The 21,891-nt window shown below is 38.5% G+C and overlaps 1 protein-coding gene across 10 annotated transcripts in view; it reads left to right on the top strand.

Moving 5' to 3' along the window:
* Positions 1 to 21,891, top strand: part of LOC143032891 (receptor-type tyrosine-protein phosphatase kappa-like) — a 984,894-nt gene that overhangs the window by 819,835 nt on the left and 143,168 nt on the right. For all 10 annotated transcript variants that reach the window (XM_076198111.1, XM_076198115.1, XM_076198119.1 and 7 more), the window contains 2 exons: positions 14,232 to 14,319; positions 18,909 to 18,985. In XM_076198111.1, coding sequence (XP_076054226.1) covers positions 14,232 to 14,319; positions 18,909 to 18,985 — 165 coding nt within the window. The remainder of the gene's footprint in view (positions 1 to 14,231; positions 14,320 to 18,908; positions 18,986 to 21,891) is intronic.

Here is a 21,891-nt window from a genome sequence, read left to right as displayed (position 1 = left end):
ATCGACGCAAGTACACATTTTAACGACTGTTTAATGTTTGGCCGTTTATTAGTTATGTGCGTGGTGGAGTCAGTAGGTGCAACGTCAACAACCTTTTTCTTTCCTTCTCTCTTTATCCTTTCTTTATCGTGAACTGTCTCCCCTGGACGGGGGGATGGGGGGTGAGGTAGTGTGTGTGAGCAAAATTTTGACGCAGCCCGAAGGGATTTCTCCCCGTCTTCTCCTTTATATGGGGGGACGGAGAGGGGGGGTCGCCGATTTAATGAAGCGGCCTTGCTGTGGATGTGCTGTGTCTTGCGACACTGCTTCTGACCCAGGGCAGTGGACAAGGTGCAGGGATGACCCGTCATCTAGGAAGTGCTAAGATGGGAGGGAGGGTGGAGGGGTGTGGAGTGTTTTCAGGGATTGAATGAGTGGGAATGATTTTATGCCTTTTCCTTTTTGGCTACCTCCCTAGTAAGGGGGGAAAAGCCTTGGTATATGTATGTATGTCTCCCCTTATTCGCCTGTGGTCATTCATGCCTTCTTCACATACAGTCCGTAAACTATTTCATTGGACTGTAGGGCTATGGACTGCTGAAATGAGCCAACTTGTTAATCCCTTCCTTGTCTGGGAAGGGACGTCTATAGAAACAACGGGAAAAGTACCATCCGGTATTTAGGGATTAATCAATACAGGCTATGGCCCTTTTGCTACCTAGCCTAGGTATCCCCGATGTAGCCGTAGGTTCTAAGGCTATATTGGAGATAAAGAGTGGGAACTAGAATCAAAGAATAGGTGTCGCAGCGCTCTATATTGAATAAAGCTACAGTGTGTTACTAATGCAGACATAGACAGGGGTACTAACTAAAGCTACTTTCATTTTTTTTTTACAATGCCACAGCCTATATGAAAGAAGGCTGCCAGATATCCCTAGATAGACAAAGTGATTGGGCCAGGCTAGTGCTTCAACTGTGGTAAGATACATAATTAGCAAGTTTGCATTGTTTTTGTCCTAGCTATCTTCAGGTGATTTTATTCAACTCAGGGGCGGATCTCGAACGTAAAGATATGTACATCAGTTGATGTTCAGTTCAGCCCGAGATCTCACTTTCCACTGAAGGAAATAGTGTGGCGAAGGTAGCCAGAACAGAGCCCTTCTTCAGGGAGGGACTGTCCCCAGAGATTTTAATATGAAGAAGGGAGGGAGGGAGGGGATATGTTTTGATTTGAGGAAAAATGACAAAGCCGGGGCTATATCCTCGTGGTGGTTGGGACATTTCCGTGTCCTCCATCGAAGAGTGGTGATGGATCAACCTCAGGTGCAGCCTGGAAGCCGAGTCCGGGCAAGCGGATCGAGGCGAGTACTGTACCATCAAACCTTTCGACCATCGTTCCTCAAAGAAAATAGCGCAGCTCTCCTCAGCCCAGTTCAGTATGAGGATCGCTGTAGCTGAATGGAATTGTCTGGGATCAGCCAGAACAAAGTAGTGTGTCTGCACATTGTCGGGAAGTGCGTCGTTGGAGCGAATCTACATGGTATTCGTCGAGACGGTCTCTGGCCCGTTTAGCACGACGGTTAGTTTCTGCGGAGAGTTAAACCCCGAGATGGGTCTCGATCGACCCGTGATGCCGTTCAGATGAAGCCCGACCCTCACATGAATAAAACGTCTGACGTATAGCCTATATATATATCTATATATATATATATAAATACATTATATATATATATATATATATATATATATATATATATATATATATATACAATCTCCATGACCGTCGCGCAGAGGATTCGAACCACTGCTTATGGACCCTTATGTATGTATGTATGTATGTCTCCCCTTATTCGCCTCTGCGCGACGGTCATGGAGATTGTATGAGCGATGTCGCTGTCCACTAGCGAATTATTCATATATATATATATATATATATATATACGTATAGCATATATATATATATATATATATATATATATATATATATATATACGAATATATTCAACTGTGTTTACCGGAATGAAAATTTTATTTTAGATAAAGAGAAAGAGAGGGAGAAGGAAAGAGAGGCTCTCTCCAGGTGTCTGCCCAGGTTGGCACTGAGGAATGAGCGAAGGCGAGCAGGTCGGGGGTGGGGGAGGGAGGTTGGTTGGTGCAGGGACGCCTATATAAGTTGGAGAGGTAGAGGGAGAGAGAGACGGGTACAGTTTTGATTGGGAAGCCGATGGGTGACGACCTATCGGAGCTTGTAGGGTGGGCCGGCTGATAGAAGAATGGACTATTTTATTTTGTTTTGTCTTATTCCATTTAATTTTATTCTATTCTCTTTGATTTTACTCTGCATGAGTGTATGGTTGTGTATTCGTCATTGTCTTGGATCATGTGTTGGACTCGTGATCGACAGCTATTTCCCTCCCGTAAGAGAGCTCGGAGCTCATATATGACCGGTCTATGGGTAATGCTGTGATCTTACACGCACACACACACACACAACTCCCCGCCCACGAGAGTTGGAGTAACGACTCGTAGCGCAGCGATACTGAAATTATTTCAGCCCTGGGCGGGATTCGAACCCGGACTGCCGTAGTGGCGGCCGCGAACGCTACCACTGCGCCATGAGTTGTGTGTGTGTGTGTGTGTGTGTGTGTGTGTGTGTGTGTGTGTGTGTGTGTGTGTGTGTGTGTGTGTGTGTGTGTGTGTGTAAATTTGGGCATGTGTACGTCTGTGGCAGGCGAGAACTCTAACCACAGCGCCACGAGGTGTGTGTGTGTGTGTGTGTGTGTGTGTGTGTGTAGTATATAGAAAGGGATCTATGGTCTCGGGGTCATCTTATTTTCCAGTTGTCATACTTTGTATTAAAATATTGTATGCCTCCAACTTGCGCTATACTATCCCATAGTATTTTTTTTTTTTTTCTCACATCCTTCAGACCTTCGGTCGTTTTATACAGTGTGACCATGACCTCTTCTATTCCAGATCAAGATATATTTTCTGTCACTTTTCTCCACCTTCTTCAGTGCTCTGAACGCCGCAGTCCAGGCCTACAGTAGCTTTCTCTTCGATTCTCGACGATTTTTTTTTTTTTTTTTTTTTCGGATGGGAAACAATATTTTTTAAAAATCAGCATGTGACCTCGTGAGGGATTTTGGGACGTCACGCACCACTATGCCAGACGCTAGAAAATTGTTTTGGCATTTAAAATTTAAATGACCTACTACCCCACGTGGTGGAGATTTAACTCTGTTTACATTTGTACTGTTGACTTATCTTCTTATAGCTTCTGCATCATTTTTATTCATTTTCCTTGTGGATATATGTACGTATGGTAGTGTACGATATGATTTCCACCAACACCACTTAGACTGAGAAACACGTGTAGATAAAAAAAATAAAATAAATCGCGCTCTGTTGTTATCTAGTGCACTTTTCTCGTTACATTAACAATGGGAAAATGTAAAATAAGACTGTGGCATGGAGTCAGTCTGCCAAGAAAAGAATTAAATCACGTTGGGATAGCGTAAAGAAGGAACAAAGTGACGAATCGACACCTCAACCCAGCACTTCTAGTGTCTCTTGTGTGGAACAGATTCATTGACTATATATACTTCCCTTCGACATCTGAGGCAAGAAAGACAAGGAAAATCATGGACAAGGCCAGACTATCTCCACGCCAAGTCAAACTGAAGAAAAGTGCAAGAAAAACTGAGTCTGCAGATTATCAGCCTGGGGGCTTTTGATGCATAGAACATTAGGCCTATCCTGGTAACAAGGAGTTGGGTGGTGCCCAATGATACCATTCCCTCTTAGGGATTAGTATTTTGTCTTTTAGAATACATCTGTATTCATTTATGTATAATAAGAGACAAAAGGGGACCAGGTGCCTATATCAACATGGATGACCTCACACACCCTCCCCATAAAAATGACCTGAGGTGACCTCAGTGACCTTCCTTGAAAATCTGACCTCTTGAACATTATCAGTTGTAAGATGAGGAACAAATCATGGTAGTATTGCTATAAGAAACAAATATTACTGTACTGTACATTGTCACCTGAACATAAAAATGAGTTTTTCTCAAAACTAATTTTTTTTTTTTTTTATCTCAACTTCTATTGCTCCGATTTTAAAAATTATTGTGGCATAAAAACCAGAAAAGAAATCTCTTAAAAAAAAATGCATATTCAAATTCCTTTTTTCTGAATCTTGTAGGATCCGTGATTTTTTTTATTGATTTTTTTTACCAAAAAAAAATTGCTTTGATTCCTTTTATTGTGTGAATATACTATTTGTCATATACAAATGAGAATATGCAGTATTTTTCCTTTTGATGTCTTAACTCTCATATAAAGGAGATTCTTTTCCTTTGAAAAGTTTTCCATGAACATATAATTTTGTAGGCCTAGGTAAAAATCTTAGATTTTTTAATGAAAAAAGTAATGTATCAATTTTTATGAAAATTAAATCAGGAGTGCATAATATTTTTGTGTTCAAGCTGTAAAAAATAATTAGTCTTGACAAAAAAAATGTGGCCACAGGAAAGCAAAATGTCCGGCAATGACCTGGCGAAAATCGAGAATATGACTTGTGTCGTTAACGATGCTAGGTCTAACGCATCCATTTTTTCCTCGTCTGCAAGGCTGGGAATCATTTTCGTTGCTGCCCTTTATTATCATTTCGATTTTGATTACACATTTCACCACTGCTGCATACTACGATTTTGGAATGGTTTTATTTTTATTTTATTTATTTATCTATTTATTTTTTCTATCATCTCTTCACCCAGATAGTGAAAGTCCACCTTTATGTTTTACAGCAATCTGTATGTGCCCCCTACAATCTTACTGATATATTTGTCAAATGACATATTATCCATATCAACACTTTTAGATCTTTCACCACGTTCACCTATGTAGTTGCCTCACCTCCTATTGCATTATTCAACAATGGTCTTTTTGAGCTAGTACCCATTTCCAATGCTTTTCATTTTCTAGTTCTGAATTTTGTTTTCCACTCGTAGTTCCAGGAATATATACTGTATATATATATATATATATATATATATATATATATATATACATATATATATATATATATATATATATATATATATTTCATGGATTTATATATATATATATATTTTTTTTCTAGCACACGACAGCTCTTGTCTCTCACTCTCCCATGATTTTTTGCGTCATGTGCATAGATAAAGAACTTCACAGGAGCGATTACCGACCCTTGTCAGACTTCGCTAGTCACTGCCCTTTGTCTTGATATGTCTTTCATTACCATCTTCATATATCTGCCCTTTGGCAAGTATTCAGAAAATTTACTTTTTAGTCCTCCAGTATGCTCCAGTTTCCATAGTAGTCGATTGTGAACAAATTTGTCAAAGGCCTTCTCTAGATCTATATACGTGTAATCCACGCAGTACATCAGTCATTCTAGGGTAAAAGGTTAAAAGGTTTGATACTCACGATCTTTCGAATCTGAAGCCAAATTGATTGTCCGTCAAAATGTTCATCTCTTAAGGTATTTTACCTACCGGATTTCCACAATCCTCTAACATAATTTCACTATCGTGCTGGTCAGGTACATCGGCCTGTATTTCCTATGTGTGTGCGTGTTTATCTCTGTTAGTTTACATTTATACTGTATATATAAGATTACGTTTATATAATGAATATATACAAATGCATGTGTATATATGCATATGCACATATACTATAAATACATATACACATACATGGACACGTACATTTACTTCTCGAGAATGGCACATTTTCCCCATGAATGAGGATCGCATACCTCACCTATCTTGCCCCCAAACCACAAAGAGAAGAATGATGAAACCATTTTCTTGACCTCTCGCATGAACTGGAAACCTAATTTAGAAACCAGAAGAGTTAGCAGCAGAAGCCAAGTGCTATAAAGGACTTGGTCTCGTGTGAATACTCCTACGTTCGTTTCTTTTACGAGTCTCCTCATCCTTGTGAAGTCATACTCTTCACTTCTTCCCCGCTTCAGCCTTTTCCCCTTTCTGCTATACACTCATGATTTTGCTTACCCACTGATTTCATTTTTCCTTTTTTTTTTTTTTTTTTTTTTTTTTAATCCCCTGCGCCAGTGGCGTCATCGGAAGCCTGCTGGTCTCTAATTCGCTTATTTGTGGATTAGAATTCCGCACTCTTCTTCCATTCCCAGCAGTGACTGTTACCTGCCCCAACAGTCCATACATATAACAGGGCAAAGGTGACGGCTTCGTCTACAACAACTCAGCGCCTCTTGGCGTAGTAGGCTCCTCACGACGTTCTTCTTATATTTCATTGATTTTCCCGACCTTCTCTTTCCTCGATCTTTGATCCATACACATTCTGTCCCACACATTCTGCTTGTGAGTCCAAACCACCTCACCAAAGTTCTTTTCATGAGTACAATTGTGTACGTAAGTGTACATAATTATGTATGTGTTAATGGTTATATGCATATTTATAGTCGCAGTGCATATGGGGTCTTGTATACATGTATGTGTACTTCAACTTTGATATTAGAACTAGGTTTATAATGCTGATTACCTTTCACAGAAAAGAGAAATACCATACTTTTGTGATACCGTAGAGTGGGACTCCCAACATTGGAAATGGCCTCGAGCAACTTCTGTGCAACATTAGTTTGACTATAATTCTGCGGCGCGGGCTTCGGACAGACGACGCAGATTGGAACTCAATTTTCGTGGATTTCAATGGCGATGGAGTACCTGTGTTGTATTAGTAGGGAAGGGGAAAGCTCGTGGTGTAGTGGGAAGGTGAAGAAAAAGATGGGGAGGGATTATTGAGGAAAATGAAAAAAAAATGAGGAAGGGGACGAACGGGCCCCGGACGTCAGAAGGAACGTAAACAAAAGATATGCAGATGACACAAGTGAAGCCGAAGAAATCGGTAAAGGCATAGCAATTAGAAATATAGATAAGAGCATCGTAATAGAAAGTGGAGACAATTATTTCTATGGCTATAATGAGGGAGGAGGTGACAACCTCCCCCGATTAGCAAGCCTAGAGAAAAAACTAGCAAAAATGAACGAATCATGAGAGGTTAGGTTTGGTCAACTGGCACTGATTACACAAAGAGTTGATAAACTGGAAGAACTAAAGAAGGAGAACCAAAACCTAAATAAAGAAATAGAAGAATTAAAAAGACAGTTAAAAGAAGTAAAAGATGAGAATGAGGAATTAAAGAGGGATAATAAAGAGAATAAAGAGTCCATAGAAAAAGAGGTAATTGGTTGAAAAAGGTTCAGGAGAATAGCAGAGTTAAATTTAGAGATATAGTGGAACAACAGATGAAGGAACATACTAAGGACACATTTATTACAATGATGAGAGAGAAGGAGAATATAGTAAGAGACTTACCAGATAAAAATAAATGTATAATTATATTAGGAATGGAAGAGAAACATAATCCAAATAGGACTACAAGAGTAAGAGATGAGAAAGAAAGGGTGAACAAGGTACTAAGAATATTTCAAGAAGGTGAACAGGAAATAGGGAAAAAAAGTGAAGAAATATATAGGCTGGGGAAATACAGGAAACTAGTAGAAAGTGATCAGTACAAACAGGTATGGACAAAAAGAGAGATTAATAAAGAGGAAAGAGAGGAAGAGAAAACAAAAAGAATCGAAGCTAAGGGAAAAAACGAGAACAGAGCAGAGTCAGACAAAGAGAAATTCTGTTGGAAAGTAGTGGATATGAAAGTGAGGAAATGGTTCATAGGAAAGAAAAACTGAGGGGAAACAGAAAGCAGGGTGGAGGTAACAGAAAATTAAAATTGTCTTTCACAAATATAGATAGCTTAATAACAGGCTTGAATGAACTGAATGATTACCTGAAGGAAAAAGAACCTGACATAATGGGAATTGTAGAGACAAAATTGAAAGATCCACTACCACCCAACAGTGTAGAACATGGCGCATATAATTATTGGATTAGAAACAGAGGTAAAACAAGGGGGTGGAGTTATGTTCCTGACTAAGAAGGATATAAATGTGAGGAAGGTTACATATGGAAAGAATAGAATAGAGATGATTATGATGGAAATAGAGGACAGGGATGGGAAGAGCAGGAAGTTTGTAGTAAATTATGTGCCTCCTAAAACGGCCTCGTGAGAAGAGAGAGAACACAAAAAATGTTAGAAGACACAAGGATAACACTAAATAAGATAATGGAAGATAGAGGAAGAATAGTTATAATGGGTGACTTTAATTGTAAAGAAATCTGCTGGGAAAAGATGGCAGTGAAGGTTGGAGAGGACCAATGGGGAAATGTACTACTTGATATGATTATAGAACATACAATGACGCAATGGATACAAGAGAATACTAGGTATAGAAATGAGGAAAAACCATCGAGACTGGTCCTAATAATCACATCAGAACCTGAAATAGTGGACAAGATTGAATATAAGACACCAATAAGTAAAAGTGACCACATATTAGTAGAACTGGAACTAAATGAGGAAAAATACATAAAGAAATGAACAATAACGAAAGGGAAGATTGATGTATGGAAAAACAAATTTTGATAAAATAAGAGATTTCTTTCAAAAAGCAGACTGAAAAGGATACACAAGGAGGACACAACAGTAGAAGAGAAATGGAATATTTATACAAAAATATACAAAGGAGTGGAAAAGTATGTTCCAAGACAAAAGCAAGAAAAAGGATATGTAAACTGTTGGTACAACAAAAGATGTAGAGAGTTAAAAGACAAAAGGGATAAAGCTTGGATAAAATGGAAGAGAGACAAAAGACCTGGAAAATGGGAAATATGTAATAGTTATAGAAATGAATATGTACAAGTGCGTAGAGAAGAAAAGAGAAAATACGAAAAGGATGTCATAGAAAAATGTAAAGATCAACAAAAACTATTTTATACATTTGTAAACAAACTGAAAAACAAACAAGAATTAGTGAAACTACGACAAGGAGTTGAATACACAGAGGAAATAAAAATGGCAGAAATTATTAACAAGCATTTTAAACCAGTGTTTACGAGAGAGAACATACAACTTAGAGATGTCGAGTGGGAGGAGAAAGTCCCCCTATGAAAGAGATAGAAGTACCAAGGAAAGAAATAATGAATCACTTGAGTAATCTCGATGTCAGAAAACCGCACGGACCAGATGAAATGGCAAACTGGATTTTGAGAGAATGCAGGAATGAACTAACAGACAAAATACATAGTCTACTAAGCAATTCATTGAAAGAAGGAAAAGTTCCAGAAGATTGGAAAAGAGCAAATATAGTACCAATATATAAAGGGGGGATAAGGAAGACCCTACTAACTATAGACCGGTCTCTCTTATAAGTACGATAGCTAAAGTTTGTGAAAGAATGATCAAAGTTAGATGGGTAAGGCATTTGAAAAAAAAAAAGTACTAAATCCGAAGCAGTTTGGATTTAGAAAAGGACGATCATGCTTCACAAACTTGATGTGTTTCTATTCAAGGCTAATAGATATAATTCAAGAAAGATGGATGGGCTAATTGTGCATTTCTAGACCTGAAAAAAGCTTTTGATAAGGTGCCACATAAGAAATTGCTAAAGAAATTAGAAATTACAGGAGGAATACAGGACAAACTGCTGAAGTGGGTGGAAGACTTCTTGCATGAAAGAAAAATGAGAGTGGTGATAAGAGACAAACACTCTAATTGGGATGAAGTGATTAGTGGAGTTCCACAAGGAATGGTTCTGGCCCCAATAATGTTTGCTATGTATATTAATTTTATGGATAAAGGAATTGAAAGTTATATGAGTTTCTTTGCGGACGATGCAAAATTGCTGAAAAAAAGTGAACACTGGAAGATTGTGAGTCGCTGGAGTAGGAAGTGGGAGATGGAATTCAATATTAAGAAGTGTAGCATAATGGAATTTGGAAGACGCAAAAAAAAAAAAAAAAGAAAAAAAAAAAAGAATAGTGGGATCATATAGATTGGGAGAGGAAGAAATTAAAAAAAGTAGAAAATGAAAATGACCTGGGAGTCATTATTATGAATATGTCACCTGAGAAACATATAAAAAAAAAATTGGAGAAACTTATAATTTAATAAGAACAATCAAAGTGGTATTTACATACCTGGATAAAGAAATGGTGAAGAAAATACTAGTCACTTTGATAAGACCAAGAATTGAGTATGCAGCGACGACGTGGGCACCAAGTAGAAAAAATTTATAACAAAACTTGAAAGAATACAAAGAGCAAATACGAAATTGGCACCAACTCTCTCAGAACTATCATATGAAGAGAGACTAGCAAACCTTGAGGTACAGACATTAGAGCAAAAAGAGAGAGAGGAGACTTGATAACTATTTATAGAATCATGAAAAGCATAGAAACTATTGATAGAGAGGATCTAATAAAATGGGATAGTAGACATACAAGAGGACACGGAAAGAAAATCGAGAAAGACAATTATAGAAGAGACCTAAAAAAGAACAGCTTTCCCCACAGGGTAATAGACGTTTGGAACAAGTTAGATGAAAATGTGGTGTGTGTGAAAACGACACACGAATTTAAAAACAGTCTAGATAAAACGAGATATGAAGACGTGACACAACAATCATAGCACCCCTTCCGTAAAACACAACTAGGTGACAACAAAGTTATGTCGTAGCACATTTGTAAAATAATACTGATGACCCACTTTCGGAGAAGAATAAGCGAAAGTATATAGATTTGTATATTTCGATCACTAACTGTGATCCTCTTCAGCAGATGTGAAGGGGATCACAGTTAGTGATCGAAATATACAGATCTTTACACTTTCGCTTCGAGGATCACAGTTAGTGATCAGAATATACAGATCTTTATACTTTCGCTTATTCTTCTCCGAAAGTGGGTCATCAGTATTACAACTAGGTGAATACACACACACACACACACACACACACACACACACACACACACACACACACACACACACACGCCACGTCCCGGTGGCGGATTGGTAAGGCACTGGCCTCACAAGCCGGAGAACCGGGGTTCGATTTCCCGGCCGGGCGGAGACAAGTTGGGTTTGTCTCCCTTCACGTGTAGCCCCTGTTCACCTAGCAGCGAGTAGGTACGGGACGTTAGTCAAGGAGTTGTGACCTTGCATTCCCGGTGTGTGGAGTGTGAGTGGTCTCAGACCTACCCAGAGATCTGCTAATAATGAGCTCTGAGCTCACTGCCGTAGGGTGGTGTCTGGCTGTCTCGAAAAGAGGCTGCAGCAGATCCGAGGTGAATACACACACACACACACACACACACACACACACACACACACACACACACACACACACACACACACACACACACACACACACACAAGTCATTGTAAGGATGTCATTTAATCGATTTTAGTACTTTCTGATGTTTTGCCAGGTCCGGGGGTTAAATAAGCTGACAGCATGTGTGCGGTATTTGGGCGGAATTGTGCTGTGTTTGGCATTTGTTTAATTCCATTTATCTGTTTTGTGCTGCGCGTGTTGTAGGGTTGCCAGGGTTGTGTCTCAGTTGTGCTGAAAAGGGATAGAAAGGAGATATACCTAGTTCGTTGGCCGTTTAACATACCTGTATTATCACCTATATGATTGTTTTGTGTTGTTGAAGCAATCAAGTTGAAGCAATCAATCAAGAAGTATCATCTGCAAACAGTAAGTATTCAGGAATACCACAGGCTTTATAGATATCGTTAATGTAAATAAAAGACAAAATAGGACATAGAATACTACCTTGAGGTACCCCCATACTTACACCCATTAATCTCGATTTAACACCGTTAAATAAGACAGCTTGATTACGATTAGATAAATATGACTGAAATATCTGAAGTTCAAAGTCTCTTATTCCGTACTCAGCCATTTTCATCAATAGAATACTATGATCAACTGTGTCAAAAGCCTTTTTAATGTCTAGAAAAACTGCGGCACATGTTTTTTATTAGATAATCGAGTTGCAATATATTCATGTAAAAGAGCAACAGGTATATATGTTGAGTGGTTTTCACGGAATCTAAATTGATTATCGAAAATGATCCCATGGTACTCAAGGTTACCAATTGCTCAAGAATAACGATTTCAAGTACTTTAGACAATACCGGAAGGATCGAAATCGGACGAAAATTTGATACGCTTGATGTGGGCCCATCCAAGATCTATATAGATCTATATAGATCTATATAGATCTTGGGCCCATCTTTATGGATCGGGTGTACTACAGCAATTTTTAGGACATTAGGAAAGCAACTCTGTTGAAAGCACAAAGTGATTAAATGCACGAGTAAATGAATAATTTTGGGAGCAACAAGTTTAAGGATCTTTGTACAGTATAAAGGCAATCATATCCATTGGACTTATTTTTAAGATTATTTATAATACGCAAAATATCGTGAGTTGATGATTTTATTACACTAAATTGTGATGAGACTGGAGTTATATATTGAAGTGGATTTCCTGGGTCATTTGGCAGCTTATCAGCCAATAAACTACCAATTGAACAGAAAAAGTTATTAAACATGTCAGCGATCTCATGGTTGTCAGTTACCTGCCTGTTATTGTGAATAAACAAATTGGGAGTATTATTACTTCTCTTTTTATTAATTACTTCAAGAAGTATTGACCAGAGTTTCTTCGGAACCGATGAATTTTCTTCAAGTTTTTTGAGATAGTATTGCTTGCGAGCCGATTTAATTGATGAGTTCAGAACATTACGATATCTGATAAAATTGTGTTTATTAAGTTCAGAGTTGCACTTAATGTATTTTTTATAAAGTTTATTTTTTAAATTGATGCATTTCAATAAGTTATTTGTTATCCAAGGTTTGATTGGTATCTTTCTTCTTGATGTTATTTTAGTCGTTAATATAGTAATTTCTTCATTAAATGTAGTTATCAAACAATTGGCGAAATCATTGTGGTGACAAGTATTAGTATAATGCACAGTTGCAGTTAACCGTTGAGGTGTAAGCATCTACTCGAGTAAGCAGGTAAACTATTACTTATTCTATCTTGCAATTGTTTAATAACCCAAAGGGAAATTGAATAGTGGAACACCTTTCTATAAAAGAAAATTATTACATTAACTTGATATCGATATTACCATGTATTTTCCCAAATGATATTTAATTTCGAATCCATTGGAGATGCCCTTGCCCACGCCCAGACCCGAATGTATCCGAACCTGGCCACGCTCCTCCGAGTTTTGATCACGCTCCCAGTCTCGAACCCAGAGGCCGAGCGTTCATTTTCAACCCTGAAGCGACTGAAGACCTACCTAAGGAATACTACTGTATGGGTCAAGATCGCCTCAACGGCCTGGCGCTACTCGGCGTTCACAATGAAATCAATATTGAAATAGACAGTGTAATCAATGTATTTGCCCCCCCCAAAAAAAAAACAGGAGGTTGATGTTCGTGTGAGATCCCATGAACAATGCTGTGTGTTATTAATGTAATTTAGATACTTTTATTAACAGGTTCAGAAGTTCATACACGTTTTTGTTTGTATTTCTGTTTTTTAAAGCTACTTTTATTTCTTATTACTTCCATGAGTCCATGTGCACTAACACTACACACGGATCCTGCAATAATTTCTCTCTATGCGAGAGTATACGCGTGCCAGTGCCTTATCACTGACTAGCACAAGCGTGTAACAATATAAAACGAATATACATTCTATTATATATGTCTAAAATACAGAAAAATCTGAAAAACATTATTAAGTTAAGTATACCTCTGACTTCTGATACTCGTACATCAGACTACTCAGAGGAAGGAATTCAGGTTAGCCCCCCCCAATTTTTTTTTATCCTGGATCCGCCACTGCTCTACTCTATCCTTCACTCCCTCCCACTCCTCCTTCAGCTTCTTTTCGTACTCCTTCTCCTTTTCCTTTTCATTCAGAGTTCACTCTAAGAACCTCCCTACCTTTTGTCCCTTTCCTCTTTCTCCATCTACCAGAATAAAAGAATTAGTACCACCTGATATGGAAGGGTTCATTCAAATGTGGTTTAACACACTCACAAACAAAGAGTTTACGTGCAACTCAACAAAATAGCTTGGCGGCAGCCAGAATAAAAAGAAAATTGCTAGTTGTTAGGGAAGGAACTTAGCTATTTTTTGTCACCTGCGATCCTTATGGAAATCTTGTGGCTTGCAACTGTCGTTCTCCTCTTCACCTGCTTTTCTCTGCTGACATTATTATCATTCCTTTGGCATTGCAGATGGGTACCAAGGTGGAAGCGCACTCTATGCGGCACGCGCTGAAGGAAGCCAACGACCCAAAGAACCAGAACAAGAAAATCATCCCTTGTAAGTATTATTAGCTGTTGTTCAATTCTAGAATTAGTCTGCGCAAAGCTAAGAAAATCATAAATGACGAATATTGAACGACTACAGATAATACAAATGCATGTTTTTGTGAGCTGTGTATTGACCTCCACATGAACTGTATATACTTACATTTACACGTAGTTTCGTGCAGGTAAACGTGGGAAAAGTTGAAGTTTTGACAGACTGGAGCCAGGGGCCAGCTTCTGAGCGACCAGTTGCACAATAGTTACTGTACTCTTAGGGTTACCTGGAAGTGAACATGACACATGTATGTTTTCATGTGTGCATATGTGTTTACGTATGTGTGTATATTTTACTTAGTTGTATTTTACGGGAAAAGAGCTATGCCCGTGGGGACCCGCTTTTGTATCTTTCAGCATCCAGTTTCATCTTAAACTCTTGTATAGTTTTTGCACTCACTGTTTCTTCATTCAGTTTGTTCCTGATATCTATCATTCTGTGTGTATTTACCTAGTTCTATTTTACGGGAAGGGGAGCTATGCTCGTGGTGTCCCGTCCTCATATCTCGTTTTATCTAGACTGTTTTTCAATTCGTGTATCGTTTTTGCACACACCACATTCTCATCTAATCTGTTCCAAACGTCTATTATCCTGTGGGGGAAACTGCTCTTGTTCAGGTCTCTTCTATAATTGTCTTTCTTGATTTTCTTTCCATGTCCTCTTATATCTTTGCTATCCCATTTTATTAGATCCTCTCAATCGGTAATTTCCATGCTTTTCATGATTCTATACATATTTATCAAGTCTCCTCTCTCTTTTTGCTCTAATGTCTGTAGCTCAAGTTTTGCCAGCCTCTCCTCATATGATAGTTCTGAGAGCGTTGGTGACAATTTCGTAATTGCTTTTTATATTCTTTCAAGTTTTGTTATACATTTTTTTTTTTTTTTTACTTGGGGACCACGTCGTCGCTGCAAACTCCAATCTTGGTCTTATCAAAGTGACTAATATTTTCTTCACCATTTCTTCTCCAAAAATATTGTTTATATATTTCTCAGGGGACATATTATTCATAATAATGACTCCTAGGTCCTTCTCTTTTTCCACCTTTTTAATTTCTTCCTCTCCCAATGTATATGATCCCACTATTTTTTTTTTTTTTTTGCTTCTTCCAAATTCCATTATACTACACTTCTTAATGTTGAATTCCATCTCCCACTTCCTACTCCATTCCCATACTTTATTGAGATTGCTTTGCAGTGATTCACAATCTTCTTTGCTGATCACTTTTTTCAACATTTTTGCATCATCTGTGAAGAAGCTCGTATAACTTTCAATTCCTTCATCCATATCATTAATATATATAGCAAACATTATTGGGGCCAGAGCTGTTCCTTGTGGAACTCCACTAATCACCTTATCCCAATTGGAATGTTTGTCTCTTATCACCACTCTCATTTTCCTTCGATGCAAGAAGTCATCCATCCACTTAAGTAGTTTGCCCTGTATTCCTCCTACATTTTCTAATTTCTTTACCAGTTTCTTGTGTGGCACCTTATCAAAAGCTTTTTTCAGGTCCAGAAAGGCACAATCAGCCCATCCACCTCTTTCCTGTATTATATCTATTAGTCTTGAATAGCAACACATCAAGTTTGTGACACATGAACTTCCTTGTCTAAATCCAAACTGCCTCAAATTTAGTACATTGTTTTTTTTTTCCAAGTACTTTACCCATCTAATTTTGATAATTCTTTCACAAGTTTTAGCTATCATACTTGGAAGAGAGACCAGTCTATAGTTTGTAGGGCCTTCTTTGTTTCCCCCCTTATATATTGGTACTATATTTGCTCTTTTCCAATCTTCTGGAACTTTTCCTTCTTTCAATGAACTGCTTAGTAGACTATGTATTTTCTCTGTTAGTTCGTCCCTGCACTCTCTCAAAATCCAGTTTGCCATTTCATCTGGACCATGTGGTTTTCTGACATCGAGATTACTCAAGTGATTCATTATTTCATTCCTTGTTACTTATATCTCTTTCATGCTGAGGACTTTCCCCTCCCACTCGTCATCTCTCATTTGTATGTTCTCCCTCGTAAACGCTGATTTAAAATGCTTGTTCATAATTTCTGCCCTTTCTATTTCCTCTGTGTATTCTATTCCTCCTTGTAGTTTCACTAATTCTTGTTTGTTTTTCAGTTTGTTGTTTACAAATGTATAAAATAGATTTGGTTGATCTTTACATTTTTCTATGACATCCTTTTCGTATTTTCTCTTTTCTTCTCTGCGCACTAGTACATATTCATTTCTATAATCAGTATATATTTTCCATTTTTAGGGTTTTTTGTCTTTCCTCCATTATATCCAAGCTTTATCCCTTTTATCTTTTAACTCTCTACATTTTTTGTTGTACCAACATTTTACATATCCTTTTTCTCGTTGTTGTCTTGCAACATACTTTTCCACTCCTTCCTTATAAATTGTTGTCAAAATATTCCATATCTCTTCTACTGTTGTTTCCTCTTTCTATATCATTTCCCAGTCTGCTTTTTGAATTTTTTCTCATTTTATCATATTTTTTTTCTATACATCATTCTTCCCTTTCTATATTGTTCGTTTTTCCTCATTTATTTTTCTCCATTTAGTTCCAGTTCTATTAATATGTGGTCACTTTTACTTAGTGGTGTCTTATATTCAATCTTGTCCACTATTTCAGGTTCTGATGTGATTATTAGGTTTAGTCTCGATGGCTCTTCCTCATTTCTATACCTAGTATTCTCCTCCCACATTAAATCCATAGAAATAATTATCTCCACCTTCCATTGCGCTGCTCTTATCTATATTTCTAATTTTTACATTTTTACTAATTTCTTCGACTTCACCACTGTCGTCTGCGCATCTTTTGTTGACATTCCTTCTGACGTCCGGGGCCTATTCGTCCCCTTCTTCATTTTCTTCCATTTTCCTCAGTAATCCCTCCCCTTCTCCTTTTTCTTCACCATCCCACTACACCACGAGCTTTCCCCTTCCCTACTAATACAACACAGATACTCCCTCGTTGTTGATATCCACGACAATTTATGTTTTTTCTGGAGTTACAATCTTAGCTGTCACTTCGACTGTCATGTGTGTATTTACCTAGTTGTATTTTACGGGAAGGGGAGTTATGCTCGTGGTGTCCCGTCTTCATATCTCATTTTATCTAAACTGTTTTTAAATTCATGTATTGTTTTTGCACACACCACTTTCTCATCTAGCTTGTTCCAAATGTCTATTACTCTGTGTGAAAAGCTGTTCTTTTTCAGATCTCTTCTATAACTGTCCTTCTTGAAGAAGCTAAAGAAGGACAGTTACTGAGGAGATTTGAAAAAGAATAGCTTCCCACACAGAGTGATTGATGTCTGGAACAAACTAAACGGGGAAACAGTGACTGCCAAAACTTTACAAGATTTTAAGAACAAACTGGATGTGGAGAGATACAAAAGTGGGTCACTACAATCGTAGCTCTCGTCCCATAAAATACAACTAGGTAAATATAGCTAGGTAAATACAGAGAGAGAGAGAGAGATGTTATTGAGATGTAGAAAGGATGGGTAAAAGCACAATAATTGGAAAGAGTTGAAGTAAAATAATGGAACATCAGAAAAGGGAATAACAGGATCAGGTTGTGGAAGGAGTGATGAAAGTACATTAGAAATAGTCTCTTGTCAGTGATGTGGTCAACAAAAGTAACTGTCATAGTCTTTAGGTGGAAAGAGGAGAACATATTTCATGGACAATAAGGAAGAAGCATGAACTGTGATCATGATAAAAAAAATTTATTATTTATTTCTTATTCTTCTTTAAGATTCCAATATTTAACCTGGAACTCAGTAGTTCAGTTTGCTTCCTAGACAAATTTTAATCACATACGAGATCCTCATCATCCACTTTTCAACCTATGGAATCCTCATAATATTTATTATTAGGGAAATTATATAATATTTTAGCAATTTGAATGTAAATTCACTGCAGATATAACAAAATTACTTTGTTCACACAGTTTCTATTACTGTAATGTTTCTATTACTGTTTCTATACTGTAATGATGGTTAGGCATCAGCATAATGACAGCAAACTTAAAAAGACAATATTTACACATGAGTTATAGCTCACAACTCGCAGAGAACTGCTATTTAAGGCTGGGCACTATCTGAGTGTCCCAATATGCTAAGTCTTGTTTCCACAGGCCCCTGTTGACTTTTACCTGGGTTTATGTTTTTGAAAAATAAAGTATTGCACTTTACAAGCAATGAAAATAAATATTTTGCTTCATAGAGCATAAAACATATATGCCATACATGCAAATATGTTAGAAAAACTATGGGTGATAGAGAAACTGAAAACATATTTGGATTATCATATTAGATACATATGAAATATGTATTTACATAAACAAAAATATTTGTAGACCAGTATGATCAATGAATAAGATTTTGTCAGGTGAAAGACATGTCTTTTGGTTTACTAGAGAGACATATTTTTTTTATCACCAAAATATTTTCATTATGGTCATGGGAGTTTCTGTGAAACTATATCTATGATATATTCATAAGCAATTCTTTCCTCACCAGATGACTACAACCGGGTGGTGTTAGAACCTTTAGAAGACATGCCAGACTCAGACTACATCAACGCTTCTTATGTAGATGTGAGTTTCTTCTGTAGTTTGTTTTCACTTGTACTACATTAGGTGAGGGATAGGGATGACCATTCAATCATAAGGAGCTAAGATGGGAAGGACAATGTTGGATGAAAAGTGGGTGTATGCTTTGACTCAGCCACCCATCTTATAAGAAGGAAAGGGCCTTGTAATATATGTATATACTAATACTTCAAAGAACAGGACATTTTCACCCCATACATAATCACATCATGACAGGAAACAAACTTTTCACCTCTCAAATGCAAAACTCCCCTCTCAGTATCATGTATGCTATTAGAATGTTCGATTTTCATAACAATCTACACTTGTCTGCTTGTGGCAGTCCATCATTGCCAATGACAACACTGCTCTGCATGTAGTGATAGGTGAAAGTTCAGCAGTTATGCCGCTGATGTCATCATATGTGGCTATTGAGTCCTATTCGGAAGCCACATATTTTGTCACACAGTTGGCATGGGTGTTGTTCCCTGGGGGGCTGGTCTCCCTCTGCACGCTAGTGTCGTTAGGTGCAGTTTTCTGCTCTCCTCAGGGACTTGACATCGTTCAATTACTCAATTGCTCTGGCACATATGGTTCGCCAGGTCGATCTATCAGCATCCAGAGCCTCCAGCTTTTGGGTTTCTATGTCACTTTTCTTGAGTAGTTCTTTGGTAGTCTTTGTACCTCTTCTTTGGGCCACCCACATTTCTATTGCCTTCAGCAAGCTGTCCATACAGGATCCACAGTGGAAGCCGATTTCCTGGCATCTTTATGGTGTGGCCCAACCAGTATAGATGTCATTGTGCCATGGTAGTTTCAATGCTGGTGGTTTGAGTGCATTGGTATAGTTCATCATGGGTGATCTTATCCTTCCATGATACACCAAGAATCTTATGGAGACATATGACGTTAAAGTCCTCTAAGATGTGGTTCTGGCAGTTGTACAGGGTCCATGTCTCTGAGCCATACAGCAGAGTGGAGATAACTACAGCCTACACAGCAGCCCCTGTGTTGATTCTGAGGTTGTTGTTGGAGATTCTATCTCGCAATCGGCCAAACACTGTTAAGGCAAGGTTTATCCTCCTTTGGATCTCCATGTCTACAGAGCAGTCTGGCATGTGTATACTGCCAAGGTATGTGAAGTGTTCCACGGTTTTGACTAGGTTTCCATCCAATCGATATTGAATGGTTACACCAGTGTCTTCCCCTAGAGAAGCATGGCTTATGCTGGTTAGGGCTACCAGGAAGATGTTAAACAGTACAGGTGTGAGGGCACAGCCCTGCTTTACTCCAACTTGAGGTTTTAAAAGGGTCTGATAGTGAGCCACACACTTGGACTTGAGCCTGCATACCATCGTGGAGGTTTTGGAGGATTCTGAGGAACCCTGGAGGAATTCCCATTTTCTTTAATAATGCCCATAATAAGACATGGTTCACAGTATCAAAAGCCTTCATGAGATCAATGAAGGAGATAAACAGGTCTTTGTTTTGCTCCCTGCATTTCTCCTGTATCTGATGGATGGAAAAGACCATATTGGTGCTGTGGCCCTTTTGAAAGCAACACTGACTTTTTGGGAGTTCATTTTCAGAGAGGTTCATGATTAACTGAGAAAGCATGATTTTAGCTAGCACTTACCCTGCAACTGCCAAGAGCAAGACCCCTCAATTGTTGCCACATATTGCTCAGTCTCCTTTTTTTCTTGTAGATGGTAATGATATTGGTATCCTTTAAATTTTGTGGTACTTCACCTATTGTCCACACTTCTTGGAGCAGTTCAGGTAGATGTAGCTTCAGTGCGTATCCTTTCTCCTTGAAATCTCGACAGGGATGCCATCTGGCCCTGGGCTCTTGTTGTTTTTCAGCTCCCTGACAGCTTTTATAACTTCAGCCAGCTGGGGGGCTCTATCCATTTCCTGTAATATGGGGGGATTGGGCAGTTGATTAAGTTGTTGAAGTGCTCAGCCCATCTGGAGATTATCTCTTCATTGTTCTTATACAATATATTATCATCTGAGGATCTGATGGGATGGTTCCCACATCTCACTGGCCCATTTTAACTGCACCATAGAAGCCATGTATATTGTTGCGAAGCGAGGACTGACGTCGTATTTTTCTGGTGTTTGATCAAACATTTTGGTGTTTTATGATTTTTTGTTTTATTTGACCAAATGACAAGAATATTGTCATCGGAGTTTAATGGGTTAAAGCACTCATTGAAATAATTTTATTAAGTGGAATTTTTAATTGCCAGGGCTAAAGATTTGTCAGCCATCAGTACTAGCCCTACCATTAACCTCCTCCCCTTCTGAAATGAGGATAATATATGTGTATTATCATATTACTGTTAGCCCCCAAAAATTTGCTCAGCCCCCCAAAAAATTTGCTCAGCCCCCCCCTTAGCCTCCCCAACTAAAAATTCCTGGCACCGCCGCTGAAGTCATGTAAGGTTTGAAAATGAAAAGGAGGAAAAAGGGCATACCTTACATGACATCAACCATGAACAACGACACCATATATACATGTGGTCTGAATGGTGAATGTGGCGCAGACGGGGACGCGCGGTTGGCACCCCGGGGCGGGGTCAAAAGGTGCACGCAGTTGGTACCTCTAGAGGGCGGGGATGCCCGCGCGTCGGTGCCAGTCAGTATGATCAGTGCCACGGGAGTGAGTGTGCGTGCAAGTGAATGAGCGGGAAATAAGCGGGACTGTGCCAGATTAGAGAGTGATTAAAACGAGCGGTACGAAACCAACGAGGGAGTGAAGATTGAAACAGGGGCGGGATTTCTACAGAAATCAGGTACGTGATCGACAATTTCCCACAAGCTATCTAGGCGCCAAAGATGACCGAGACAACGAGCACCAAGGAGCCATTCAAGATGAACATTATCACCCTAAGGCCACTTGACGGGAA

Source organism: Oratosquilla oratoria, chromosome 14 (genome assembly GCF_046742065.1).
Source record: "Oratosquilla oratoria isolate Oo_2021 chromosome 14, ASM4674206v1, whole genome shotgun sequence".
Taxonomy (NCBI): Eukaryota; Metazoa; Arthropoda; class Malacostraca; order Stomatopoda; family Squillidae; genus Oratosquilla; species Oratosquilla oratoria.
Note: the sequence above shows the minus strand (reverse complement) of the source record. Positions and strands in the feature narration are given on the sequence as shown.